The sequence below is a fragment of the Ananas comosus genome, linkage group 2 (assembly GCF_001540865.1).
Source record: "Ananas comosus cultivar F153 linkage group 2, ASM154086v1, whole genome shotgun sequence".
Taxonomy (NCBI): Eukaryota; Viridiplantae; Streptophyta; class Magnoliopsida; order Poales; family Bromeliaceae; genus Ananas; species Ananas comosus.
The window spans coordinates 5,197,289-5,223,710 of record NC_033622.1 but is presented as its reverse complement, the minus strand read 5'-3'; the positions used below and the strand labels follow the sequence as shown (position 1 = coordinate 5,223,710).

The window sequence follows — 26,422 nt, the reverse complement described above, 5'->3', positions numbered from 1 at the left end:
GCCAATCCCTTCCAAGGGGGTCTATCTTTGTAGTTGTAGTTGTCAATCTCTCACTCTTCCGTCTTTACTTTTCTAGTTTGTAACAGCCCAGTCTTCATAACAACTAAATCTGAGTAGCATCCAATTCGTAATAGCCCAATCTGAGTAGCATCTGTCGCCGCTTGTAATCTCGAAGATTTGGTTGGCTGCGGCGATGATTGAGGTGTTACCAATGGTCGATCTATGCCAAAATTGGTCCCGAACTGAGTAGCAACCTTCAATGATGAACTCGACCTGAGAACTGGAGGGCTACAATGATGATCGATTCCATGCCCACTAGATCGATTCTGGAGTTTATGCTGTTGATGCTGATGATGAATTTGATCCGACCATGGTTGTTGCGGAAGTGGGTTGTTAGCAGACCATTGTGGGATTGGTTCTTCAATTTCTTGCAGTTTATGAGTTCCTGGTGGAGGTCCTTCACCCTTGTTTGCACTGATAGGTGATGGAATGATGTTATCTTCCAAGTTGCCTTCCTTTGAGCCTTTGTTCTTCGTGTAGGGTGTTGTGATAGCTGAAATAAGCTTACTAGGAGATGGTTGAGCTGCATGCAACCTCGGCAACTCCTCAGGCCTACCAGCTCTGTTCATCAACTCCTCATCGCTACTTGTGTACACTTTCATCTTCAGATCTTGGTGTTTTTGATTTTCTCGCCTCCGCCTTATAGTTGGTTTCAGAACTAATTAGTGAACTATCTCCTCCTTCTACAGCCTTGAGTGTAGGTAATGGGCCAATTTCTTCTACAGTGCCTTGCACTTTTATCTCATTTCTGTTATCATGCATTCGTCGGCTCTTGGGTGAATGTAAAAGTTGTTCATGCTTGCGGCCATTCTCCCGCATCATGATTTCGTGCATCTTAATAGCTTCACAATTCCCTTGGTAAGAGTCGGTTTGCTTGCAAGCACTAAACTCTTGGATTGGGTACCTCTCTTTCGCCTCTGTGAATCTTTTACAAATGGCATCGGAAAACTCGTCCCAATTTGCCGATCGTCGGTTAATGAAGTATGCCTGCTTCTATATCCTTGCCCCTCCAACTATGTACTTCATAGCTATTCCTAACCATCGTTGTTTGGGTATTTGGTAAGTGCTAAAATACTGCTCACAATTTTCGACCCATGCTTCCGGATTTTCTCCATTAAATTCCGATAAGCCTGATTTCAGACACGGAGTGTGTTGTCGCACTTGTTTCTTCTCTATAGAAGCATGTATTTGTAACTCTTTTTCCTTAACATTTGGTTGCATCATAGGAATGCTTCTACTTGGCTCGCTCTGTGCTGCTTGTTGATCCTCTCTGATTACCAAAGGGGCATTCACTGACTGTGAGCTCGGCATTAAGGCTGTTAGCAACTCTAATAGCTGCTGATGTATTTTAACATTTTCTTGTCGCAATTTTTCATAACTTGTGGTTTCTTCCATCTGTAGAGATTCACACTTATGCTGCCATGTATTTTGTAAGTTTTCCATCTGCTGGGCTAGGCACTCGTCTTCCTTTGACTATAGTAACTACGTCAAGGTGGCCAATGATGCTATGCTGAGGCTAAGTCGCTGATTCAACTAATGGAACAGTGACTTAACACTTTCCCAACCTTGATATATTCCTCAACAATGGCAATATAGGAATTAACAGTTTAAACTAATGCTAAAAACGAGTTGCTAGTACTGGTCACCTTGCATCCAGGCTATTTGATGAATTGCGCAACTGCTTGACTTTTGTAATTGCTTCGGAATGGTTTTCGATCGTTGATCGCGACTTGTTTGTTGAATTGCCTAGTTGTTCTACCACTTGTTGACTTCAGATTTGCCTTGTTCCCTTTCTTACTCCTTGGTGCCCTCTCACTCACTTGGTGTTTGATAAAATTCCAGCAGCTGATGGTGCTCGATTGCTTGCTTCTGCAAGATTCGCCTATTGTTGATGATTCCACACTGCCAGGATAGGGATCAAGCAGCTCTGGTAGTCAGTTACCTCAACCAGGCTGTGGCTGTAGTGTTGGAGTGACACTAACAGTGGTATCCTTTGTCGAGTCACAACCTTGGGTTGATTCTCGCAGCTCGGATACTTGTTGCTATGTCGATTCAACAATCCAAAGGATCGGAACCAACGTGCAACTACACTGCACCAATCCCTGGGATCTAACCGCTCTGATACCAATTTGTAATGCCCCGGACTCGTCGCAACCCGCCGATGATGAGATTTTGCCGAGACGTGGACGGCGAGGAGGATGATAGGCGCCCGAGCTGGGATTGCTTCTACCGAATTAGGGTATAGAAGGGGGAATTGGGAGGACTTGAGGGAGAATTCTGGGAGAGTTGGGGAAGTGAGGGGAGTTGAGAGCAGAGGAAAGGGTTGCGGATAGAGGGAAGAGAGAAGAGAGAAAAGAGAAGAGGAAGAATTGGGGAAGATGAAATTTGTAATATATTTTCTTCATATCCCGTTTACATTCCTTCTCGTATTTATACTATCTAGTATGTGTACTGAAATGAAATTTACTTCTATATGATGGCTAACAACAAAAATGTAAAAGGAGGTGTGAGTCTCCTGGGCCGCTATCTGTGGGATGATGGGCCTCTGCTGGGCTTGTCCGGCCCAATACCGTCTGGCAGTCGGGTAAGCAGCTCTCGGGTTGCCCTTCTCCGCACTATCCATTGCCCTGTGGGTCTTGGGTTCGCCATTTTCGCCCGATCCGAGGTTCGGACCGCCCGATCCGCCTACTACTTCCCCCCAAATCTGTAGATTTGATCTGTTCTCTCTTCCGCCCGATCTCCTCTCCTCTCTGCCTCTCGCTATGCCCTAGTCGCCTTCGGTTCTACTCCGCCAGTGCCTGAGCCCTTTCGTAGTCGCTTCCCGCCGGAGTTCCGCCAGAGCACCTTCCCGCCGGATCGCTCCACCGAGCCTCCTCCTCTTCATCCTGCTGCTGCCCTTATTCCTCTCTTAACTAGTAAAGTTGCTACCTTTACTATTCCTTTTAACTACTCTACTCTATTCTTCAGGTTGTTACACCTTCTTGTCAATGTACAGAATTGTAGTCAGGATCGATAGATCCATGATCTGCATCTTTTGATGGGGATGCGGAGATGGCTAGCTATTCAGATTGCATGGGAGTAGGATCATCAGGAAAGACAAGGGGACCAACCAATCCAGCAGATTGTCCAATTCATGAAGAGGTCTCAAGATGTGCAGATACTAAATTTCTTGTGTTCTATCTAGTTTTAAGTATTATTGGTTTCTCTTTTGCCTTGTTTTCTCGGAATGAGATAAATGGTCTTATAGGAAAAATAAGCTATCCTATCAAATCATGGTTGTCAAGATCTCCCAAAGAGCTAACGTCAAACTTCTCGCATGCAATCACACAAGAAAATTCTCGCTACATACAAGTTATCACTGAATAACTTGTTCGGACATCAAACAAGGCCTATGTTGAGTTTACTAAGTTGCTACAAAACAGAAGAGATTGCACTTAATTAATTTTATAACTTATATTGACAAGTCAAGCTATAAAGGCCTCGCTGAGGAGTGATCAAGGAAGGATCTATATCATAGGGTGAGTATGTATATATCATGGACGCAGCTGTAAGCCTCGCTTGTTTGTGTCGGACTTTCGTATCTGATGTGGATGCTCCATAGACGCGCATCGTTTGATGCGCGTCCATGTTGCATGCCATTAAAAAAAAATATTTCACTTTTTTTATGCATATATAATATATGATGATAAATATTTTGACTTTTTGATGAATACATACAAACTATTTTTGGATCATATACATAAAGTATGTATGGTGGAGATTTTTTTTTTTCCTTGAAATATATAAATTATTAATGAGAATTTTATTGACTTTTATTCGTATGAGAAATATAACAATATTTTAGCAAAATTAATATCTTCTATATAATAAATATATTTTATTATATTAATAATATTATATTTTATTAGCGGTGTCCATGTCATATCCATATCTCAATTTTTATGAAGTTGTTGAGTCATCTTGTCCAAGTTGTGTTGTGTCCTGTGTCCGTGTCCGTGACGCCTGGGTGAGTACCAGCGTAACTTATAGAATGACATGAAATAAGCATTTGGTGAATTATAATTGGTTGCTATATTTGTTTGAAATTCTAACCTAGCTTTAATGTGAATGTCTCGAACATTTAAAGAGCGTCAGAATTAGTTGGACATTAGTAAATCTTATATTATGACACTAGGTCTAGAATCCATGTAATATTTCCATTTTAAAATTACAACTGTTTGAGTAGTTAATAAAGAAAACATTTCACTGAATTCTCATCATAACATTCTTGTGGAGATCTTTATGGGGGGGATATGCTTACTCTCTCAACACTCAAGTGTTGCTTTGTGGATATATATATATATATATATATATATATATATATATATATGAGTTGAGCTGGAATACTATCGGTAGCAAACGGGCTCCGTTGCCACCCATTTGTTTTCGATGATGGAGCCTCGAAAACGACGATCGGTACCGTTGAAAATGATCTATACCACTTGAAGTATCTAGAAATCAAATTTCATGCTTTTCCGATATTGTTCTCTTGTTCATCAAGTGGGCGTAAAAATGAACGGCTGAAAATGAATATTCTCTAAAAAGTGATGATAGGAATTTTGTAATCAAGATCGAGAGTATAGATCTTGTTCTAAATAGTTTAAAGAATTTTCTAACCAAAATTCAATTGATTTGGATAGCTTTACACCGTTAAACAAGAAAAGGCCTCATATCGACCATTAAAATTACAAATTTTGAAACCCTTTGATCATTAGGTCAATGACGTCAAAAAGATTTGAAATTTGATTTCTAGATACTTCAAGTAATATAGATCATGTTCAACGGTACCGATCGTCGATTTGAAGTCTTCATCATCGAAAACAAATGGGTGGCAACGGAGCCCGTTTGCTACCGATAGCATTCCAGCTCAACTCTATATATATATATATATATATAGGATTAAATCTCTTAATTCGGTTATAGCGTTTTGGGCGATGCCTTGGCATAAGAGGGTTAAGCGTGCTAGGATTAGAGTAGTTTTAGGATGGTTGACCCCTTAGGAAGCGGGTGTCACAGTTGGTATCAGAGCTAATTATCAGCCGAAAATGTAAAATGAGTCTCAGCTGAGCTAGGTCATACGGTGGGCAGAGTGTAGCTTCCGGGTTGATGATTGTTGTGGGTGGAGCGTGGCTCCTCATAAGATCGATTAAGCCTAGCGAGATAAGTCTTACATCGCCTGATATTTGTGAGTATATTTGTGCCTGATGAAAACGTCAGGGCTTAAAAGTGGTAGGAATGTGACACCCCCAAGATTTGGATTAATCCTATATAAGGTATAATAAAACTAAACCTTTTAACCTAGCTGTAGCATTATGGGTGGTGGTTAGACCCAAGAGGTTAAGAGAGTTAAGTATACTAGGACAAGAGTAGTTCTAGGATGGGTGACCCTTTGGAAAGTGGAGCGTCACAGTTGCTTCTTCTCTTTGTAATTTTAAGAGTTGCATTTTTTCGCTCTACCATCCTCACACATAATTAAAATATTTCCGTACATTTTTTGCCTTCAGCAGTAGCATTAGCACATCCAATCTGTATACATACATACATACATACATACATACTTTCGTAAAATTGATTACATTTATTTCTCAATAATGCTTTACTCTTTATTTTTCATTTTTATTCAAAGTGGTGAGAAGACTCCAGGTATCAAGTGGCCAAAACTTGTAGAAATTAAGGGAAAAGTGCGACTACAGGCATTTGAAAAATTCATCCAAGAGCTTCCTCGCTCTCGTAACCGTTCTTTGATGGTAAGAATTTTCTCCTGGAGCATTCAACAATTCAATCTGTGTTTTAACCTTTGAAATTCAGAAATAGCGCTACATACTTTTGAACCATTCAAGTGCAAAAATTTAGAATACTGCTATCAAATTATATTGAAAAATCTTATTGTATTTATATAACCAGACTTGATAACTCTCAATCATTTTTTTCCTCACTTACTATATATCCTTTGGTATTGACACTCATGTATCAAGTAATAATTACTTTCAATGCTTTTAGTTATATATTTCACCTTTTTATGTAGGTCTTTGTACAAATATGGTATTATATATTTGTTGTCCTCCTTGCACATGTGATCAGTGTAGCCATTTAGGATGAAATGACAGCTTTTTGTTTTTTAAGGGCCATTGTTGTATCCTTCTCTGTGCTTCCAAATTTAAGTTCACTGACTGAGCTAAAGTGATGTTCGATAGCTTTCATTTGTATCACTCATTTATGACAGCTGAGAGAAGGTGAGAATGTTATGATGGATAGGATGTAATACCAGAACACAGAACATAAAAAGACTGTTGTGACCTAGATAAGATGTAAGAAAATTGTTCAAGGTTATTTCAACATGTCTGTAGACCATTTACTGCACATTTCGTTCTTTATGAACGACATAATTCAGGTGTTTAAATTCTTAAAATCAATGCTAATGCTAACTTTTCAGTATGATGAATGTTTGATTATGTATTTTCAGGTTATTTCCCTATGTTGGAAAGTTGGATCCTCCAATTCTGGTCTAACGGGTATGTTGGAGGTAGGACGACGATTCGAAATTGATAGGACACCATTTTCTGTAAATGTTTCTAAATTGTTTAATTTGCAATATCTTTTCTTTAACCATTTTGCAGGTTGCAAACGGTTACAGAGAGAGTGAGAAGGTTGGGTTTGCACATATCTGTTCAGGTTATGATCTTTATGTTTGCCCTCGAAGCGACAAGATAATAACCATACTTGCTAAACACGGTTTCTTCAAGGGCATAATGGCAGTCGAAGAAGACAAAGATTCGATGATTGGTTGTGTTATTTGGCGTAGAAGCCATAAATCATCAAATACTGGTCCTAAGGCGTCAGATGGAACAAAAAACAGCTCGGAAAAGCTGCTTCTCTCCGATGAGCCTTCGGCTGTGGAGGTGAAGTGTCCTCTTGCAGAATCCACGCCGTGCTCAAGAGAATCTGAAGGTGCCTCCAGCAAAATCCTGGCTGCGGGTACAAATAATATGAGGACAGAAAGCGTGTCTATCCAGTCTAGCAAAAGTTTATCTAACACCAGTAGCTCAAAAGGAAACATCATCAAGCGTAATTGTACAAATAGCATCATGCCAACTTCAGAAGTAAGAAAACCAAATATTTCTTCGGGTACATCATTAACTCCTCAACAGCCCCAGTTGTTCAGTTTGGACCTTAACAAACAGGTCGCCCTTCCTGGGCCGTCACCATTTCCGCCTGATGTTCTACAGAGAGTTATCCACTCCTGCGTTACTGAGAAAAAGGTATTCTTCGTGTCAAAACATATTTGCACTACATATTTGCACTACTGAACTAGGGTCTTTTTTACAAAATAGGCCTTCAAATTTGTAAATTTGGGGATAAACCTTCTAAAATTTATTTGGTGATATAAACCTCTTTTCACCACCTCAGTGCCATGTGAAAAGGGTTGTAAAGATTTGTCAAGATGGTGAATTGTTCACTGTATTTTTAGGGAAAATTACACTTTTGGTCCTCAAACTATGGTGTGTGACACTTTGGTCTTGAAACTTAAATTCGTAATAATTTCTGGCTCAAATTTTCTAAATTGTTGCAATCAAGTCTTACAACCTAATTTAGTTGACTAAATATTGAAGTATTGCTGATGTAAAAGTGATATAGCATTTTAATTATTACTGCATCGTGAATCATAATATTGAAATATCACTTACTACATTAGCGGCATGTCAGCATTTAGTTTAAAAAAATTAGGTTGTGGAACTTGATTGCAACAATTTAGAAAGTTCGAGCCAGAAATTACTACAAATTTAAGTTGAAGTATCAATGTGTCATGCACCTTATAGTGGTGGATGATTATTCAGATCGGGATTTTATTGTTTAATAAAAGTGGTTAAGGATTCGCCACCTTCTTATAGAAGTAGAGAAGTTGATCTAGTGGTAAATCGTTTCTCACTTTCTAGAAAGAAAGCGGCGAATGATTCACCACTTTTTAACCTTCCGCATGAACCCAACCTTGTGCCTACCTAGTGCCGGTGTGACAAAAATAAGGTTAGATCCCCAAATGAATTTTGCAGAGGGTTCGGTCACCAAGGTTAAAAATTTCAAAGGTTATTTTGAAAATATCCTGGAACTAAGTGCAATTTGACTTGGGAATCTGAACTTAAAGTTTTCGTTAAACTACTAATATTTCGCTATTTTCATTTCGCTGCCTTTCAGTTAATGAAATATTATGCTACTTTTTATAATTCTTTTAGACATTTAATGTTGTAATAGAACTTGATTGGGAGGTATCGAAATACAAAATAATGAAAAATTAGGCATTGGAATCAGCACTTTTTGAAGTTCAGGTACCTGTTTCAAAGAATATTATAGTGAAGGTAATGTTTGTAGGTTTCTACATTTCTTGATGAACCATGTCTCTCAAACTTATTCTTATAAGCTAGTTACATTAAGTGCTAGTTGGAATTTAACCTATGGTAGAGTGCCGTCCTTACTGAATCCCTTTGCAGGAACCGACAAAAATCCCACTTAATGTTCCTCCGCCACTTGTATTACAAGCTAAGGAGGCTCCTCATTGTCCAGATGATGACGACGACCTTCCAGAATTTGATTTCAGCGATGCATGTGGAGTTCGGGTAAAGAATCTTGTGAGCAATTTGCCGTCTCCACTAAATAGGCAACTCCAAGTAGAAAAGGCGAACATGAGTGGCTTTGCACCTCCCGAGGCACGTAACATGAAGCTGAATGATGTTTTAGATCCAGCACCACCTACTTCTTCTTTTGGTGCCGAATCACTCAATGCTCGTGAACGATTTTCAATGCCGGCAAACTATGGCAACTATGCTTCAGAGAACAGGCCCGATTCAATTACAGCAATTGCAAATCAAAGTTTGCAAAGAAAGAGTAGTTGGAATGATTGCAATGGTGACGATGATGATGATGACATGCCCGAATGGCGCCCTCCAGAGTTTGAACAAATTAACCAACTTCATCCTAGCATCCCTAATAAAGTGCCCTTTGATGTGATGAATGGAGCACCACGTCCCATGTATTCTCCTTTACCTCGGAGACCATTGAGCCCATCAAAGAGCCTCGATTACCTTCCTCAACATCAACGCGGAATATTGGGCCCATATCCCAGTATACCTGAGTCTCCTGAGAGGCCAGACGAATCACCACCTCCTGGTTTTGCTCGTTTAAGTCGAAGACCTCCAGCATTGCACGAGAGAAGCCGTTCCTCGAGACATCAAACGAGCAGACCGGAAATCAAACCGAGGCGGTCAGGTCCACACGGAAATCGTCGGAGTTCAAAGGGTCGCTGAGATAGTTAGGTTATTTGTGTAAATCAGTTGTTAGCAATAACACAGTTAACCAAGATGTTAATAGTTGTTGGGAGAGGTTGCTGATGAGCATCTTGTGTAGGGGTTGGTTTGACGCCTGTCCAGATGTCAGTGTTTGGTTTGATTCTATCAGTTGCTTGCTTCAGTTGGCAACTGAATGTAGTTGGGATCAGCTGTTTTAACCTGTAAGATTTAAGATTCCTGGCAGTGCTTTGAGATAATTTTATTAGAATATGTTCTACATTTGCTTTTGTTGAGAAAATTTTATTAGAATATGTTCTTCATTTGCTTTTGTCAAGGAAAGATGAAGCACAAACAGCTTATCACTGGAGGAGCACCGACAGTGGATCGGACATTGTGTTTTGTATCGGACATTGTGTTTTGTATTCGCAGATTTTTCACACTTAACATTCTGTGTTTCTCTTAAATATGAGGAAAAATGAAAAAGAAGATGTGCAAATACTCGCTGAAACTTAGCACGCTTGCAAACTGACCCTTCAAATCAAAATTTTGAGTTCGCCCCTCTAAATTTTATCAAATAGTGTAATGGGCTGTTTTTCTCACTTGAAGTTGCTAATTGAGCAGCTGATTGATCGCATATTCGCATGTCTTATATAAGGGTTCTTTTTCAAAAAGAAAAAAAAAAAAAAATCCCTCAAGAGCCCTTCAAACTTCATATTAGGGCCTTAGGGGATCCAACTTTCTAAAATATTTTCTTTGGTATATAACTGTCTTCTCGCGGCGTTAGCATGCGGTGAGAAAAAATTATGAGAATGGTGAGTTTTTTTTACTGCTTTTATAAAAACCAGATATATATATATATATATATATATATATATATATAGAGAGAGGAGAGAGAGAGAGAGAGAGAGAGAGAGAGAGAAGAGAGTGGACTGGCTACTATTAGTAGTACAAAATCTCATGTTGCTACCGGTTTTTAGCCTCTTGGATCAACTCTTTTCATCATGTCTAACCATTGGATATAAATACTATAATCCAGTGGGGACCACTCAACCCTAGAGGACCACTCAACTCTAACTGACTAAATATCATCGTAACCTACAATTTTTCATCCAAGCAAGGTTAAAAACTTGATAGTAAAAAAAAGGTTTTACTATTAATAGTATTCCAGTCTAATTAATATTATATATATATATATATATATATATATATATATATATATATATATATATATATATATATATTTTAACCAAACATGAAAGGAGTGAAAATTTTACCCTAAGAAAGTAGAGAGAGGGAGACACGAAAAATGGCGAATCATTCGCCGCCTACATTATAATTTTCGGAGCGCTAAGACGTGGTGAATGATTCACTATTTTTAAATTGTATATAAAATAAAATATATTAATAAAGATTTTATTTAAATAAAGAGAAAATACTTTTATAGAAGGAAACAACATACGTATTATCGTTTTTTACCAGTTTCACAAAATCCCAACCTAGTGTCTCGATAGACAGTAGATTTAACCATCTCACATTAAAGGCTATTCCCACCAAATTTTTGTTTGTGACTATGTGGCGCTAATGTGGTAAAGTAAGAGTAGATCCCCATATAAATTTTATTGAGGATCAGGTCGGTAAATATAAAAATTTTCAGAATAATTATACCAAAAAACAAGCATTTTAATCTTTTATAAGATCTTGAAAAGTTTTTTAAAAAAGCAAAAAAAACTAGTTGTTTTATTTTAGGAAAAACTTCAAAAACCCCCATGTGGTTTCACACTTTTTCATTTTAGTACCCTGTGGTTTAAAGTGTATCAAGTTAGTACCCTGTGGTTTCTCACGTTATCACTTCAATATCCTGTGGTTTAAAGTGTATCAAGTTATTATCCTGTGGTTTTGCACTTTATCACCTTAGTACCATATGGTTTTGCACTTTATCACTTTAGTACCCTGTGGTTTCACACTTTATCACTTTAGTACCCTGTGATTTAAAAAACCATAAGGCACTAGCTTGATACAAAATTAAAACCACATGGTACTAAAGTGATAAAGTGCAAAACCACAGGGTACTAACTTGATACACTTTAAACCACAGGGTACTAAAGTGATAAAGTGAGAAACCACAGGGTACTAATTTAATACATTTTAAACCACAGGGTACTAAAGTGATAAAGTGAGAAACCACAGGGTACTAACTTGATACATTTTAAACCACAGGATACTAAAGTGAAAAAAATTGAAACCACAATGGGGGTTTTTGAAGTTTTCCCAGATATAAAATTATTAGTGTGATCCTTTCCCGATAGGTCTTATTCTTTGAAAAATTAAGATGTCTTCTTCAACAATATCGCGACCCCTCTCATTTTAACTGATCTAACTATATAATATATTAAAAGGTGTGAAGGTGTTTTCTTTAGATGACAATGACAAGTTAATATAGTAAGTGCACCTGGTGCAGGGGAGACCATATAGAAAATTATAAATTTTTAATTTTATTAGATTATTTGATATATATAGTTTTTATTATGTAGTGTTTTGAATGTTATAGAATACATTTGAAAATTAAACTCTCCCCACTTTGAGAAAATCTTGCCTGCATGGGGTGCATAAATACTTTTTTTTTTTTTTGAGAGATAGGTGGCACGCTATCTGCTTCGTTTATTTTATTTAGAAATAAATTTAGCTGGAAATGTGAATCAACTAGGATTCGAACTTGAGACCTCGGATACCAATCACCAAGCCCTTTGCCACTTGCTCTAGAGACGGTCAGTGTGAATAAATACTTATCATACACCATTTTCTAAAATACAGTGATAAGTATCTCAAAATCAAAAACTTAATTCATTGAATATAGAATATGCTGTTTGTGTAATAATGAGAAAAGAGGAGGACATGATAGATTTAAATTTTGAAATTCAAATGTGGCTAAGTCGAATTCAATTCAAGTCCAGTTTGAATCCGAACCTAAGCCCGAATATAAACCCACCATAAATTTATCTGCGTATTGGTGGACCCCAATTATTATTATTTTCTTTCTCTCACATAAAAAAAGGTAGGGTCCACAACAAAAAAAAATAAAGGTTTTAGTTGAGATTCTCGTATCTCATTTTCAAAAGAAGTGTGAGGCCCACGATTCAAAAAATATATAGACTACGTGGGGCCCACAATTCAAAAAAAAAAAAGTGAAAAAACGATGGTGTACCAGTCATAAGATGCCATTAAACCGGGCCATAATTAACTGGTTCTATGATAACTATTTAAATATTTAAATCATTAAAATTGATTTGAACTGACGGCTAAGATCAGTTTAAATTAAGATGCCATTAATTTGTTTCATGCTTTATTTATTTTTCTCTTAAAAAAAAAAAAAGAAAGAGAGGGAAAAAAAAGAAAACCGTTTACGAGAGAAAAAAGGAGAAAACTAACTACCTACACCCACCACGTACAAAAAAAAACTGCCCACTTATCCACTAACTAAAAAATCTATAAAAGGAGGAAAGATACGATAAAGAGGGGGATTTTTTTTTTAGAGGTGGTTAGAGATCAACTATTTAGGCAAAAAAAAAGAGAGAGAAACAAGGTTCGTTCAAAAAAAAAAATGTAGAGATATCCATTCAAAAAAAAAGGAATTATATTTTCTTTCTTCTCCTCCTCACAAAAATAATAATAATAATAATACTCGCGTCCTCCCTCCATCCCTACATCAACGGCGGAGCTTCATCCGTCGGCGCTTAGCCGTCGGCGGAAGTAACGGCGCATCGGCGACCACGGCGGAGATGATGTGAAGCCGACGATCTTCCGTTTGGCGCTCAGCCGTCGGCGGAAGTAACGGCGCATCGGCGACCACGGCGGAGATGATGTGAAGCCGACGACCTTCCGTTTGGCGCTCAGCTGGCAGCGGAAGTAACGGCGCATCGGCGACCACGGCGGAGATGATGTGAAGCCGACGGCGACCACGGCGGAGATGATGTGAAGCCGACGATCTTCTGTTTGGCGCTTAGCTGTCAGCGGAAGAGAAGAACGTCCTCCCTCCATCCCTACATCGGCAACTATGGCGGAGATGATGTGAAGCCGATGATATTCCGTTTGGCGCTTAGCCGTCGGCGGAAGAGAAGAACGGCCTCCATCCATCCCTATATCTACAACAACGGCAGAAGTAACGGCGCATCAACAACCATGGCGGAGATGATGTGAAGTCGACGATATTCCGTTTGGCGCTTAGCCGCCGGTGGAAAAGAAGAACGGCCTCCACTCATCCACCGTGCGTTACCTCTAGAAATAACATGTGTATCACGTACACAAGCTCCCGCACATGCATGCAAATTAAAGAGATGTACATTAATTATGATATGTAGCCGCAACTTTATTGATGAAGTAAGGTGCTTTGGTGCTCTCGCACGTACGTGCAAATTAAGGAGATGTACATTAATTATGATGAATAGATATGTGGCTGCAGACTTTATTGATGAAGTATGTGCTTTGATGCTATGTGGCTTCCGCTTCGATACTCCCTTAATTTCCAAGTCTAATTCTGCTTTAAAGTCTTTTTATCATGCATTCTACGCCGACGATTGAAGACCGGAACTTTTTGCTGTTAAGAAAAAAAAAAGAAGGAAGATATGTATGTATATAATCAGCCTGATTTGGTGATCGCCCATGAATACTGCGCCGTTGCCGACTACATTAATCAATGCCCATATTGATAAATATTGCAAAAGGGAGGCGAGAAATTATTATTATCGTTACTCTAAGACGGGAGACAGAAGAAAGAAAATATTTGTTTATTTATTCATTATGTTTTGAATTAAGAATTCAAAACCTAAAATTATCTTGAACTCTTGAACTCTTTTCAAATAGTCAGAAGACTTATATGTATATATATATACATATATATATACATATATATTACATATGTATATATATACATATATATATATATATATATATATATATATATATATATAACCAAGTTTTCCACCGTTAGATCTACCTTTTTGATCATTTTCACCCGTTAGATCATACTATTCAACCAACCACCCACTCAACCCTAGAGGGCCCACATCATCTTAACCATACATCTCTTAATCCAATGGTCAAAAACTTGGTAGCACCAATGACTTGCTGCTATTAATAGCATAGCAGCCTAGTTCTATATATATATATACATATATATATATATATAGAGAGAGAGAGAGAGAGTAAATGAGGATTTATCTATAGGTTTGAAACTCAAATTTAAAACGTGATTTCAGAACATCTTTGAAATTTTCAGTTGAAATCTCAAGTTTGAATAAGTTGTACGGGCCTAATCTTAACACTATGAACCCAAAGCCCAAGTCCAAATTTTAACCATGTAAGCTCAATTCAAAGCATTAACTACACCATATAAGCCAAACAGAGCCTGCAACCACATCCAAAGCTAAATCCAAACTACATGGCCCGGAATCTGGCCTAAACTTTGATCCACAACCAATCTAAACCTTAACTATTCTAACCCACATTGAGCCTAAGCCCAAATATAGCTTTTTAAATCAAACCCAGGCTTGATTCTAAACCTAAACTATACGGGCCTGACTTCAGCCCAAGCCTAAATCCAATGGCCAACCTATATCTTAACATAGCTCATACTAAACCTCACACCTAAGCCTAACCCAAGCTAAACCAATACGAAACCTGATCTAAATCCAAATCAACATTTGTCCTAAGCCATAGCTATAGGACTATATCAAGCCAACCTCTTCTCCATACCAAGTCCTTAGAAACAAACTATTTCAACCCAACCATATTCAAACTAGATCAAATTCTAAATATAAGCTTAGAATTGATCAAATCGTCTTTTTATCTTAGTACATGTGACTAAGGTAAAAATAATAAATTAGATTTTTACTAATCAAATTAAATCGATTGAACTCTAATACATATACTTAGAGTTCAAACAAAAGAAACCAAGTTAGACTCTAATATGTATAATTAGAGTTTAATTTAAATTAATTTTAGCTAATCCTAATACATATATTTAGTATTTAGCCATCCTTCACCTTAGAGTGAACTCAAATATGGTTTGACTCTAATATACATACTTAGGGTTCAATTAAATTAATTAGACTCTAATATGTATAATTAGAGTTAATCTAAATCAAATCAGCTAATTCTAATACAGGTAGATTTAGCCATCCTGCACCTTATGGTGGACTCAAATCCGATTGGACTCTGACACATACAATTAGAGTCTAATCAATTCAAACCCAGCTAAATCCTAATACATGCAACTAGGATTTAGTTAAATCTAATTGGATTAACCCCTGAAAATTATAGGTGTAATCCAAATTAAGTTCAATCGACCGTCATACTCATGTCGTTGAACTAATCATTTTCTCTTTTATTCATGTCACTGGGGGTATGTCCCTGGTTAAGCTATGTAATTGTATAGTGAATTATGTTATAAAATTCATCTTTTATTTAATTTCAGTCTATTTCAGCATTACAGAGGTCTCTTAATCGAAGGTGCCCTAACACTTTGTAGGGATAATTAACAATAAACGCTTGTGTTTATTGGAAGCCATGAATCCACAATACCTGATAACCATATATAATTAAATATTAATCTGAATCATGAATACTACCCCACGAAAAATTTAAAATAAGATCAATCGTGCGAGGTGCGTCATTCGTGGTCGCAGACAAAATGGCACGCCCGGTGGGACTCGGCTTCTCCTTCCATCTTTGAGACCAGTATTATGCTAATAGAATTGGATGATAGATATTTAATCTACACTCGTTATTCCCTTGCAAGAGAAATGGCACTGAAGAACGCTGCTACTGCTACAGGTTCGATGATGATCAATGCAGGTCAGGTTTGCCTACCAGCATCTGTCCTCACCATTGGAGCTGCTGGTGCTGCGATCCAGTTCGGCATGTTCCCAGAAGAGGCTAGGGTTGCAGCTATGGCCCCTTTCAATGTTGTTACAAGCACAAACGATGTTAATGCTGTGGTTCCACGTCTTCCCTCTCGTGGGAGGCGTCCGAACGTCGTCATTCCCAACCCTCCTCGTGTTCCTGTGAAGGAGAGGATGACTCCTATTAGTGCTTCGAAGAAAATGGAGTTACAAGGTAGGCTGGTGTTCCAGAACCAAATTAAGGAAACATCGCCACTTGATGGGGCACCTAAAGCGTCAGTCTTCAATAGGTTAACGTTCCCCAAGGATACTGTGACAAAGGCATTCGAGAGAAATCTTCGCCGTACTTTGAAGCGACAAAAGATAAATAAAGAAAAGAAGTCTCGACAAACCCAACTTACTAGGTTTGTCGCCGGACCCGATGTTTTGGTCCGTAACCGCTATGCACCCCCGAGATTTGTGAGAAAAAACTCACCTACTGCCATTCTGCGCCCAGAGTCAGAAATGGTCCATTTAAAGCCTTCTTCTGCATATCCTCGCTTGAGAAACAACAATGAAAACTTTGTCTTCAAGTTGATATATAAAACTTTTAAGGCCGCAAAAGGGAGAATGAATCTAGAGAAGAAAATTGAGAAGCCAAAATGGCAACAGAAATCAACACTATCTTGGAAAGAAAGAAACATAGAGTGGAAGCCCAAAACTCTTGCTCAGATTAAAGAAGAAAAATCTAAAATAGAGGATTTGGAGATTCACAATGTAAGAGTTATTGGGCATGCACTGTCAAGCGAGGCAGTTGATGAAGAAGAAACTATTCAGCAAATGCTTACGAGAGCCATTGCAAGAAAAGCCGCGGAAGATAAAGCAAAAGCTAAGGAAGCAAGCTCTTCGCAAACACAAAATGTCGAGAATAAAGATGATGTACCTAGTGATCCATCTAACCCGCGAGAGGAAGAAGAGGTTGTATTTTTCTCGAGGGATCCAAAGGATGTTATGATTGCATCCTTAAAAAAGAAAGTTGATGAAAAGGATAGAGATATCATAAATCTCTATAAAAAGATGGAGGAGGTCATGGGTTTGATGTTGAATGTACAGAAGCAATTGGAGGATCAACGGCGTCAAACCAAGATTCTAACCCAGACAGAAGCACAAATACAACAAGTCGTTGATGAACAGGCTAAAACAACTGTTCTTAAAGAGGCTACCTCTTTGACTAAAGAAGAAATTCATAACTTGATCACTTCGCAAATAAAAGAGAAGGTAGCGGGGGCAACTCCAAAATCGAAAGGGAAAGGACATCCTTATCTATCGGAATACAATAATGTACCTTTTCCAGAAGGATATCAAGTCCCTAAGTTCAAAATGTTCAATGGTGTTGGTAATCCTGATCAGCATCTAGCACATTTTAAGGCCACATGTGGAAATACGGGGAGTAATGGACCTCTACTCTTGCGACAATTTCCACAAAGTTTATCAGGTATAGCATTTGAATGGTACTACTCCCTTGAAGATGAGTCTATTAAAACTTGGGCCGACATGGAAGAAGCTTTCAAAGCAAAGTTTGCCACCGTTAGCGATAAGATTACTATTGCTGATCTGGTAGCCACCAGACGAAGAAAAGATGAAACAATGCTAGATTACATTACAAGGTGGCGGAATTTAAGTATAAAGTGTGAGCAACCTCTGGACCAGTCTCAAGCCGTTGGTCTTGTCATGGGCAATATTGATAATTGGATGGACCCTTTTCTGTGCACATCTAGTTGTTCCACCTTTCATGAGTTAATATCAAATATCTCTAGATTGGAGAGAACCGATCCCCAGGTCCTCCTAAACTTACAAAAGACCAAAAAAGATGATAACAAAAGAGTTGAGGCAAAGTTGGCACAGGCTAGACCGGCCCGCACAAACATGATTGAGAAAAGAAAGAAAGCAATTACCTCTACAGTTGAACAGACCCCTGTATTAGGGGGCAATAATCCAAAAGGGCTTTCTTTAGAAGAGCGAAGAAACAAAGTGTACCCTTTCAAACGGGAGAAAGTTAAGAAAATATTTAATGATGCCGTTAAAAATGGTCTTCAATTGCCCGAGCCAAAGAAGCCAGAGGATGTAGGGAAAACCAATAATTCGAACTATTGCCTATATCATAGACTAATCAGCCACCCAATTGAAGACTGCTGGGTCTTCAAAGACTGGGTTGAAAAACAATATAGAAGCGGTGTAATCACTTTTTCACAGTCAGTATTATCAGAAGCTCCAGTCGAAAAGACCAATGTGATTGATGTAGATATCGAAAATATAGAAGAAATTGAGAATGCATTTCCTCCCGAGTTCTGGAATATAGTCTTATCTAAGAAAACTCGGAAGATGTTAAAATATTTAAAAGATATTCCAGGAATAAAATGGCGAGGTCCCTTAAACCCAGAAGTGCAATCTGATGATAAGCCCATGCCTCCCATCAAAAAGTTTAATACTTCAGTCAAGTCAAGGCGCAGAATAACTCGGGTAAAGAAGAATAAAAAATTTGTTGAGCCGGCTCAACCGCAACATAAGAAGCGGCCTATTGAGGAACATATTGACTTAATAGAAGAATATAAACAAGTTGAAAGAGAGCCTCTTATGATTCATGATTTTATTTTAAAGCAATAGAAGAGGCTAAGAAAAAGGACTCTAATAAAAGAAAAATTCCTGTCGAGGAGTGTAAAGGAAAAGAAGAGCCTTTTTGGGAAGAGACTTGCAGAGTCATCACCGCACAATGTGATGATGAAGAAATTATCTTTCCTTCTAGCCACGTTAGAGAACAAGAAGGGAACCTTAGAGAATTTCATAACCAATTGGCAGAAATAAGAGAAATGACACGCTGTAGCTTTCACAAGGTGAATGACAAAATATTGGATATGAAAGCAGAACTGAATGTAATGTTCCTTATGTTGATCGGGATCGAAGCCAGAGTAGAACAATTAATGAAGATTACTCCCCTCCCTCAACAGACTCAGTTGCAAAATAACAGAGAACGGGATATCGAACTATTATCAAGGCCTACAAGTCAATCTTCATAACAGCTTTCACCCGAAACTTCTCAAAAAGATAAAGGAAAAGCTCCTCTTATAGAAACCAAAAATAGGGGTGGAATCAATAAAAAATTTAACAAAGGGGAATGTTCGAGAACGGCACCGACGGGAGGCGTTAATTCTCAATCTTCTGACAGCAAAAATACACCTATGTATTGCCTTTTTCATCAAGTGAAAGGACATAACCTAGAAAACTGCCGCACTTTTCAACATATAAGAAGACCAAAAGGTCAGTTTTCTCAAAGGGCAAGTATCAGGCAAAGTGTCAGAAGCACAATTTTGAAAATCCAGGAGAAAAATAAGCACAAGACTATTCCTTACATACGGGAATCATGCCGTGTCATTACAACATCTGATGACGTGTTAGAAAGACCTGCGCCAACCCTGAGAGCAAATCAACAGATATCCACACCAAACTATAATACTTATGTTCATCCTTTGGAATTATACGACACTTCAACTCATCATGATCCAATGAAGAAATTGTATAGAATGGAGTGTCGCTTAATCAGAATGGAGGGAGAAATGAGGAGGCTGCACAATGAAATTAACTTTATGAAGATGAATGTGAACGGAATAATCGGTGGTATAAAAGGCATATTCAAATGAGAACTATAATAGATATGCTCAAAACTAATGTTACTGAAGCATCCAAAAGATGTCGGGTCGAGACTTGCCGAGTCATAACTATGCAAGCTGATTTAAAGGAAGACGATAAGAAGCAAGGCTCGATTCAAGTGAATTTATCCTATCCGGAGCAATCAAAGTCAACAAAAGCCGAATACGACGCAAGTTTCTATGAAGCACATATAATGGCTCAAGAACTTAAAAGAATGTCGATGAGAGGAAATACAGGGTCATCTTCATTGAAAAAGAAGAAGAATACAACCCCAAGCCAGCAGTCAAAGGTTCACCAAAATAATAAAGCTCTAATTAAGGAGAGTAATGAAGGAAAAAATAAAGTTATGTTGACAGAGTTCTGTGCCTATCATAACATATGGGGACACACCCTAGAAAATTGCCGCCAATGGAAAAAGATGCAGAATTTACCTATGAACAAGGTGAAGCCAAAGATCGATCAACCGACGGTTTCTTAATCCAAAAGTCAACGATAGAAGAAACATCTCCCACGATTTGAGAAACAACAATCCATTACTCCAGAAGAATTCAGAAAAGCATGTTATGATGCTTTGGATGATATGAAATTGCGTTGTTTTTGGTGTGGAATGAGAGGTCATGCTTATGATGTATGCGTGAAGCTTTGGGACCATAGAAAAAACAAATTACAACTTAAAGAGTCGTGTCGGGTAATAACAGTCTCCGAAGAGCAATCTGAAGACTCCATAAATCAAAGGAATAGGGTTAGGCAATCTGCTGTGGCATGTGAAGATAGTGATAGTGCATGGATAGCATACAATACTCCAGCAAGGATAACGATGCAAGGAGAGTGGAATATCGCCTTCTTGAGATAGACAATGATTTGAGGAGAGTGCAGATTGATGTACGCACTCTAGCAACAAACATAGACTGTGTGACTATGGCAATAAAAAATATGAAAGAGCAATTAAAAGAGATATTAAATAAGTGGAATACTTATGAAAAAACTAGAGTCGAAACGTGCCAAGCTATTACCTGTGGTGTCGACTCTAATACCAAGGAAGATAAATGTCATGCCCCGGGATCGATCCCTTTGGCCGGCCCAGGCACGTCGAACAGACGCCGAACGGACAAAGTCTCCCCTGTCCGCCGAAGGCTCAACACTTGTACAATTCAAGCAGAAAGAATGCACAAGCGGAAACATACAATTACGGCTTACACGAGGGTAAGCAATAGCCAGAGTGAAAGAATATTAAACTAAACAACTCACAAGTACTATGATTCATTTTTTATCACATACATTGCATTCAATCTTTACATTCACGATTCTTTTACATATACATGATTTTCATCATTTCTTCTTTTTACATCACATTTTTCTCAAAATAGAAGTTTACATTCTTTTCCTTTACATCTCAATTCATCAAGTACAAAAGATGATATAAGGGTATGCTACTAGCAAAAGTATAAAACCCGACTCGGGTAGTCACTGTCTACGGCACGATACCTTTACCGCGGTCGCTCATCTCTCAATGCGAATACATCTATCAGCTGAAGTCCACATCTTGCCACTTAGGTCTCTACACTGAGCGCTCTACGCCTCTACAACCGTTCACACAGTCCAGCATCTATGCCATTTGCTATGCACACTGCCGCAACGGCACCAACCGCCTACCTCACCTTAGTATATAGGCCCACGTTGCTCTTGAAAACTTGGCCACTAATCGACGTTCTTGTTATTTTTCGATCTACGGAATGACATCCGAAATTTTCAGACCACTCAGGTGTTTCATAGAGATCATGACTCAACTCTCTAATTTACTATTCAAAATTCTCTTGAGAGTCGTTTCGCACGTTCTTATCTTCTACGAGATGCCTCATTTTCTGACCTATAGATTAATGTTGCTTAAGCATGCTAAGGTGCCATCTGGCTCATTATATTGTACTGCAGTTACTTACGCCTCAATAATACAAACTTATTCTAGACAATCAACTATCTCTAGAAATCCATCATGGAGCGAGCGCTTAGAAGCTTATCTTCAAAGATCCAACAAGAGAGAAGATGAAAGATGAGGAGACCTCCTTCTTGTCTCTTCTTTCTTTTGCCTTTCTTTTCTCTCTTCTTGTCTTCTAGAGAGAGAAAGAAAGATCATGAGAGGGTGTTCGATTGAGAAATAAGAGACAAGAGCTCTCATACCCTCACATACCCCACATTGTTGCATAGATGCAAACAGCCCTCAACTTTTATTTTGTACATTAGGCTCCCTCATGTGCACTTCGGGTCTCGGGAACTGGTCTCCCGACGACGGGACCCGGATCTTCGAGAGCTTCTACCCCGCAAGTCAGCAGAGCTCGACACCGATGCAAACGTCTCCAGCGAGCTGGACCGGTCTCGGGGAACCGGTCTCTGCCGCAGGACGGTTCGAGAGCTGTTCCACAGGGACTTAGGCATTTTCCTCCCTTTCGCTGTTTTCTGCGGTGCGGGGACCGGTCCTCTCCCCGACAGGACCGGTCTCCATGAGACAGAAATCTGCCAGTTTTGCAGATTTCATTTCAAGGCTCTCGAAGATCACGTAATGCACTTTTGCATTATTTGACGCCTTTGCCTGTTCAAAGCGTTACCAACTCGCTCTTTGTAATTCGACCAAGCAGTTCGAAACTTTGTTACCGAAATTTCGGATATTAGCATAGCGACGGCCTCGTTAAAACTAGCCCATCCTGTGCGATTTCCAAACTCTCGGCTCTCGAGAATATCACTTCTGTTCCAGACCACCGTTACGGTACCCCTAGTGTCAAACGGTAACAATGTTCCAGAAATTTCAGTTTTGCACATCGCTTCGGACTCCCAGAATTGCACGCCGACAGCATGCTAAAAAACTATTCTAATTCTGTTAGAATAAATTCTAACCCTCCCAAACATTATTGGAATGTAAATTGGATTTTGTTACCAACTACTTCTTCGACGCATTTGGTTCAATTTGACCCAAATGATCTATCACGATGAGACATTAATTTTCAAACGATCATGAGAGACGCCAATAACTCGCGAGTTCCCAATCATCGCTCCCCTCAAGATTGCACAGAGGACATTACTTGGCCATCCCGTGCGATCTTAAATGAAGATGCAGCTTACGCAGGTGCTATCGCCTTCTAAAAACACGAAACTCTTATTAATCTCTCGACACTTCTAGGATCGATACACAAGACACTTAATACGACTCAAATCGCGGCGAAAGTCAGCAAAGGCGTCTACTCTCATCACTCTGGCTTATGTTGTGTGCACCCAAATGAAACACCTCTTGAGAAAAATCTCACCTTGAGTCTACCTCTAACATCCTTTTAGAGGTTATGAACAATCCAATCAATTAAACTTTCGCCCAAAAGAAACAAGTCCTGTCTTCACGAGCACATTAATTCCTATGGTTTACTTATTCTAGGGTCTCCTTGTTAAACTAAACTCTTTTTAGATTCGTTTTATGTTCTTTATTTCTTGATTACCATACTTATCTGTCACGCCCGCGACCCCGTCCTATGTTCCGGGTCGCGGGCGCCAACAGATCGCCGAACTGGACAGGTATTTCCCGCGGTACTGCGGCAGAGTCTCCCCTGTACTTTCAAGGACTAGCATCAATGACTAATGTACGAAGTTCCAATCAAGGACCATTTCAATCAAAATATGCATAATGGAAGGTATCAAAAAAACATAACACATCTATGTTGATTACATGCATTACATTATACCATTGTTACACCCCAAAATACTTTAATTAATTTACTTCCAAATACAATCCGATTTAACATATTATTACAATCTTATCTGTTCAATTTTCTATACACCTAAGGTGAAAGGACCGGACTCAGCGGTACCGCATACTCTGGTGCATCCAGGTGGTGGGGCGCCTAGAATATATGCTACGCCCTCGCCTCGCGCCGCCGCGCCGCTCACGGTGCCGACCTGTAAACACCCAAAAACCATCGGGGTGGAACCACAAATCCATGTTCCGGTAGGTACGGACCCAAGGGAAATGCGATCGAAACAGGTACAAAGAAGGCAATGCAGGTTAGTTTTATAACGATTAGATATATACTATCTTGATTATGTAAGCAAAGAAAATCATGCATTGCTCCAACGTAATAATGCGCAATTGCTATATGCAAATATGCAATAATGCAACCAACTAGTAGTTCACTCAGGACACTTCTCATTCTGCCGTAACCATAGCTCATCCGTTTGATATCTAAGGTTCTCTATCTTAGATGCTTGTCAATCACCGTTTTTAATCATTAAAGTTTCAATTGACCTTTACAAGGCTAACACAATTCACCCGACTCAGGTCTTGAGGTCATCCGTCTGCGGAGTACCGCACTAGAACAGGCTCGAGGCCGATGGCACGTCATCACATACACCTCACCCTAGATGACTCTCGACTTAGGATACAATCATAACTCGTAATGATACTGTTGTACACTATTTGGCTATGGACCCCAATCTTACCGGTTAACCATGTTAACCCAATAACTCACAAACCAAAATCCCTTATAACGGGGGACTCGAATCCTCCCTAGGACTGTCAATTGTAGGACTTTTACCACGACCATGGTGACAACTCCGGAGCGCAGCCGTCCCGAGGGGGAGCTACTCATAAGCCAAGACGTAACGTGAGTAATCGATCAATCCTCGAACTGAGGATTCATAACCCATCTCGTCACATGCATTTCATAATAGTTTTCAACTCATCTTAATCATGCACTCTCATATGTCAACTTGGCGGACCATGTCATATGCGTTAAACTATGTTTAACAAACCACTTTCTTATGCCACTATGCCTATTTTCATGTCACCCTTGTTCTATTGTCCAAGTCCGAATGTTCTTTAACATAATAGGTTGAGTGCCACACATGATATTCCACTAAGTTCTTGACACTAGGTGATATGTCCAACCTATGTTTATCAAGTAGATCTATCCTCCATGTTCAACCTAGGATTTCTAAGTGTGAGTTAAGTTGCCACGTCGATCTGTGATATATAGATGTCCAAATCATCAAATTGCGTCACATATCATAGAATGTTATCGATCAATTTCATGCAATCATTTAGCATTTACATAGCATTATTCATCATTGGCATTCTACGATAATTTTAATATATATGAACATATGCCATAGATTGCCTAGCTTTTATATGTTATTTCATGACATTTCTTTAATGTTATAACTACTTACATAGCATGTACTTACCTAATGCCTTATTATGCAATTTCTGTAGTATGCATTTTACATAAGGTCAATATGTTATTGTCATCTAATGTGTCCAATTGCAATTTTCATAATCATTATATTAACCATGTTAACTCATTATATGCTCACGTCTCTTTAATACAATGTCAAACAAAGTCTACAATGCTAAAATACCCTAGCATGCTATTTCAGAAGGCATACATTACTAATATGCAAATTACAACTAGCATGCATTTATATCCAATGCTATATATTGCCGATGCAAATACAACATATGCATCAACAAGATTCACATTTCCTTTGAATGCGGTGGCGACCAAGTCGCGTTCGGTAAACATCAACCACTCTTTCGCATCGATGTCTTGGTTCGACACTTGCAAACGGCCTCGCGCGGCATCCGCACCCGTTTGCGCGATCTCTCACTGCGGAACGCCACCCGAAACGGCCTCCAATCTTCACGATCCCGGAATTAAAAGGTCTTCGGTTATCGTCACGATGTTCATAATCATTTTCATGGGTTTGTCATGATCGCCTCGGCCTCAGGCGGGTGAACGAAAGCTAAACGTCCGTTGTTTTAATAACTACGGATGCGGCTCGACGAATAGCGACGTCTTCGCCAACGAGTTCGTTTACCTAGCAATAGGTTTACAGCAAGCTGTCAAATAGATCAAACCCTCATATATATACCAAAGTTAGATCTTTTGAGCCTAGATATATAAACTAGGTAAACTCCAACATTTAGAGCCTTGATAAGCATCAAAATCTAATTAGCTGCTTAGAATGCCTTTAATTCTATATCTTAGGAGCTGAAAACCCAAACTAAGAGCAAGAAATGCCATTATAATGGGTTTGAAGCTTACCTTCAAAGCTTGCTCTAATGGAGAGTGAAAAAGATAAGAGAAGATGAAAATCCATCTTAAAGTTCAATCTCCACGAAATCCTCTCTTTTGTGCGAGAATTTAGAGAGAGAAAGGGAGATCTCTCTCTCCCTCCATGTATGGCGTGTGTGTGTGTGGCGCAGTGGTGTGCGCTGCACGTTGGGAGAGAAGAAGATAGATTTGCTTCTTATATACACCCCAAATACTATTCAACTTCAGGCGCTTAGAATCTGATAAATCGCCGAGCCTGAATTCCGTTTAGTCAAACTGATGTCATGTTTCGGTTTCATTTAGCTTAACTTAACAAGTGACGATCACTGTGCTTCAGTTTTGACCCGTTTTGTCACTTGAAAATTGTACGAACCTGCAT

The 26,422-nt window shown here is 39.0% G+C and overlaps 1 protein-coding gene across 1 annotated transcript in view; it reads left to right on the top strand.

Moving 5' to 3' along the window:
• LOC109728662 overlaps positions 1 to 9,821 on the top strand; it is a 73,480-nt gene extending 63,659 nt beyond the window's left edge. Inside the window, exons 3-6 of the mRNA XM_020259135.1 lie at positions 5,726 to 5,846; positions 6,563 to 6,622; positions 6,717 to 7,358; positions 8,583 to 9,821. Of these exons, the coding sequence (XP_020114724.1) occupies positions 5,726 to 5,846; positions 6,563 to 6,622; positions 6,717 to 7,358; positions 8,583 to 9,395 (1,636 nt within the window). The 3' untranslated portion in view covers positions 9,396 to 9,821. The remainder of the gene's footprint in view (positions 1 to 5,725; positions 5,847 to 6,562; positions 6,623 to 6,716; positions 7,359 to 8,582) is intronic.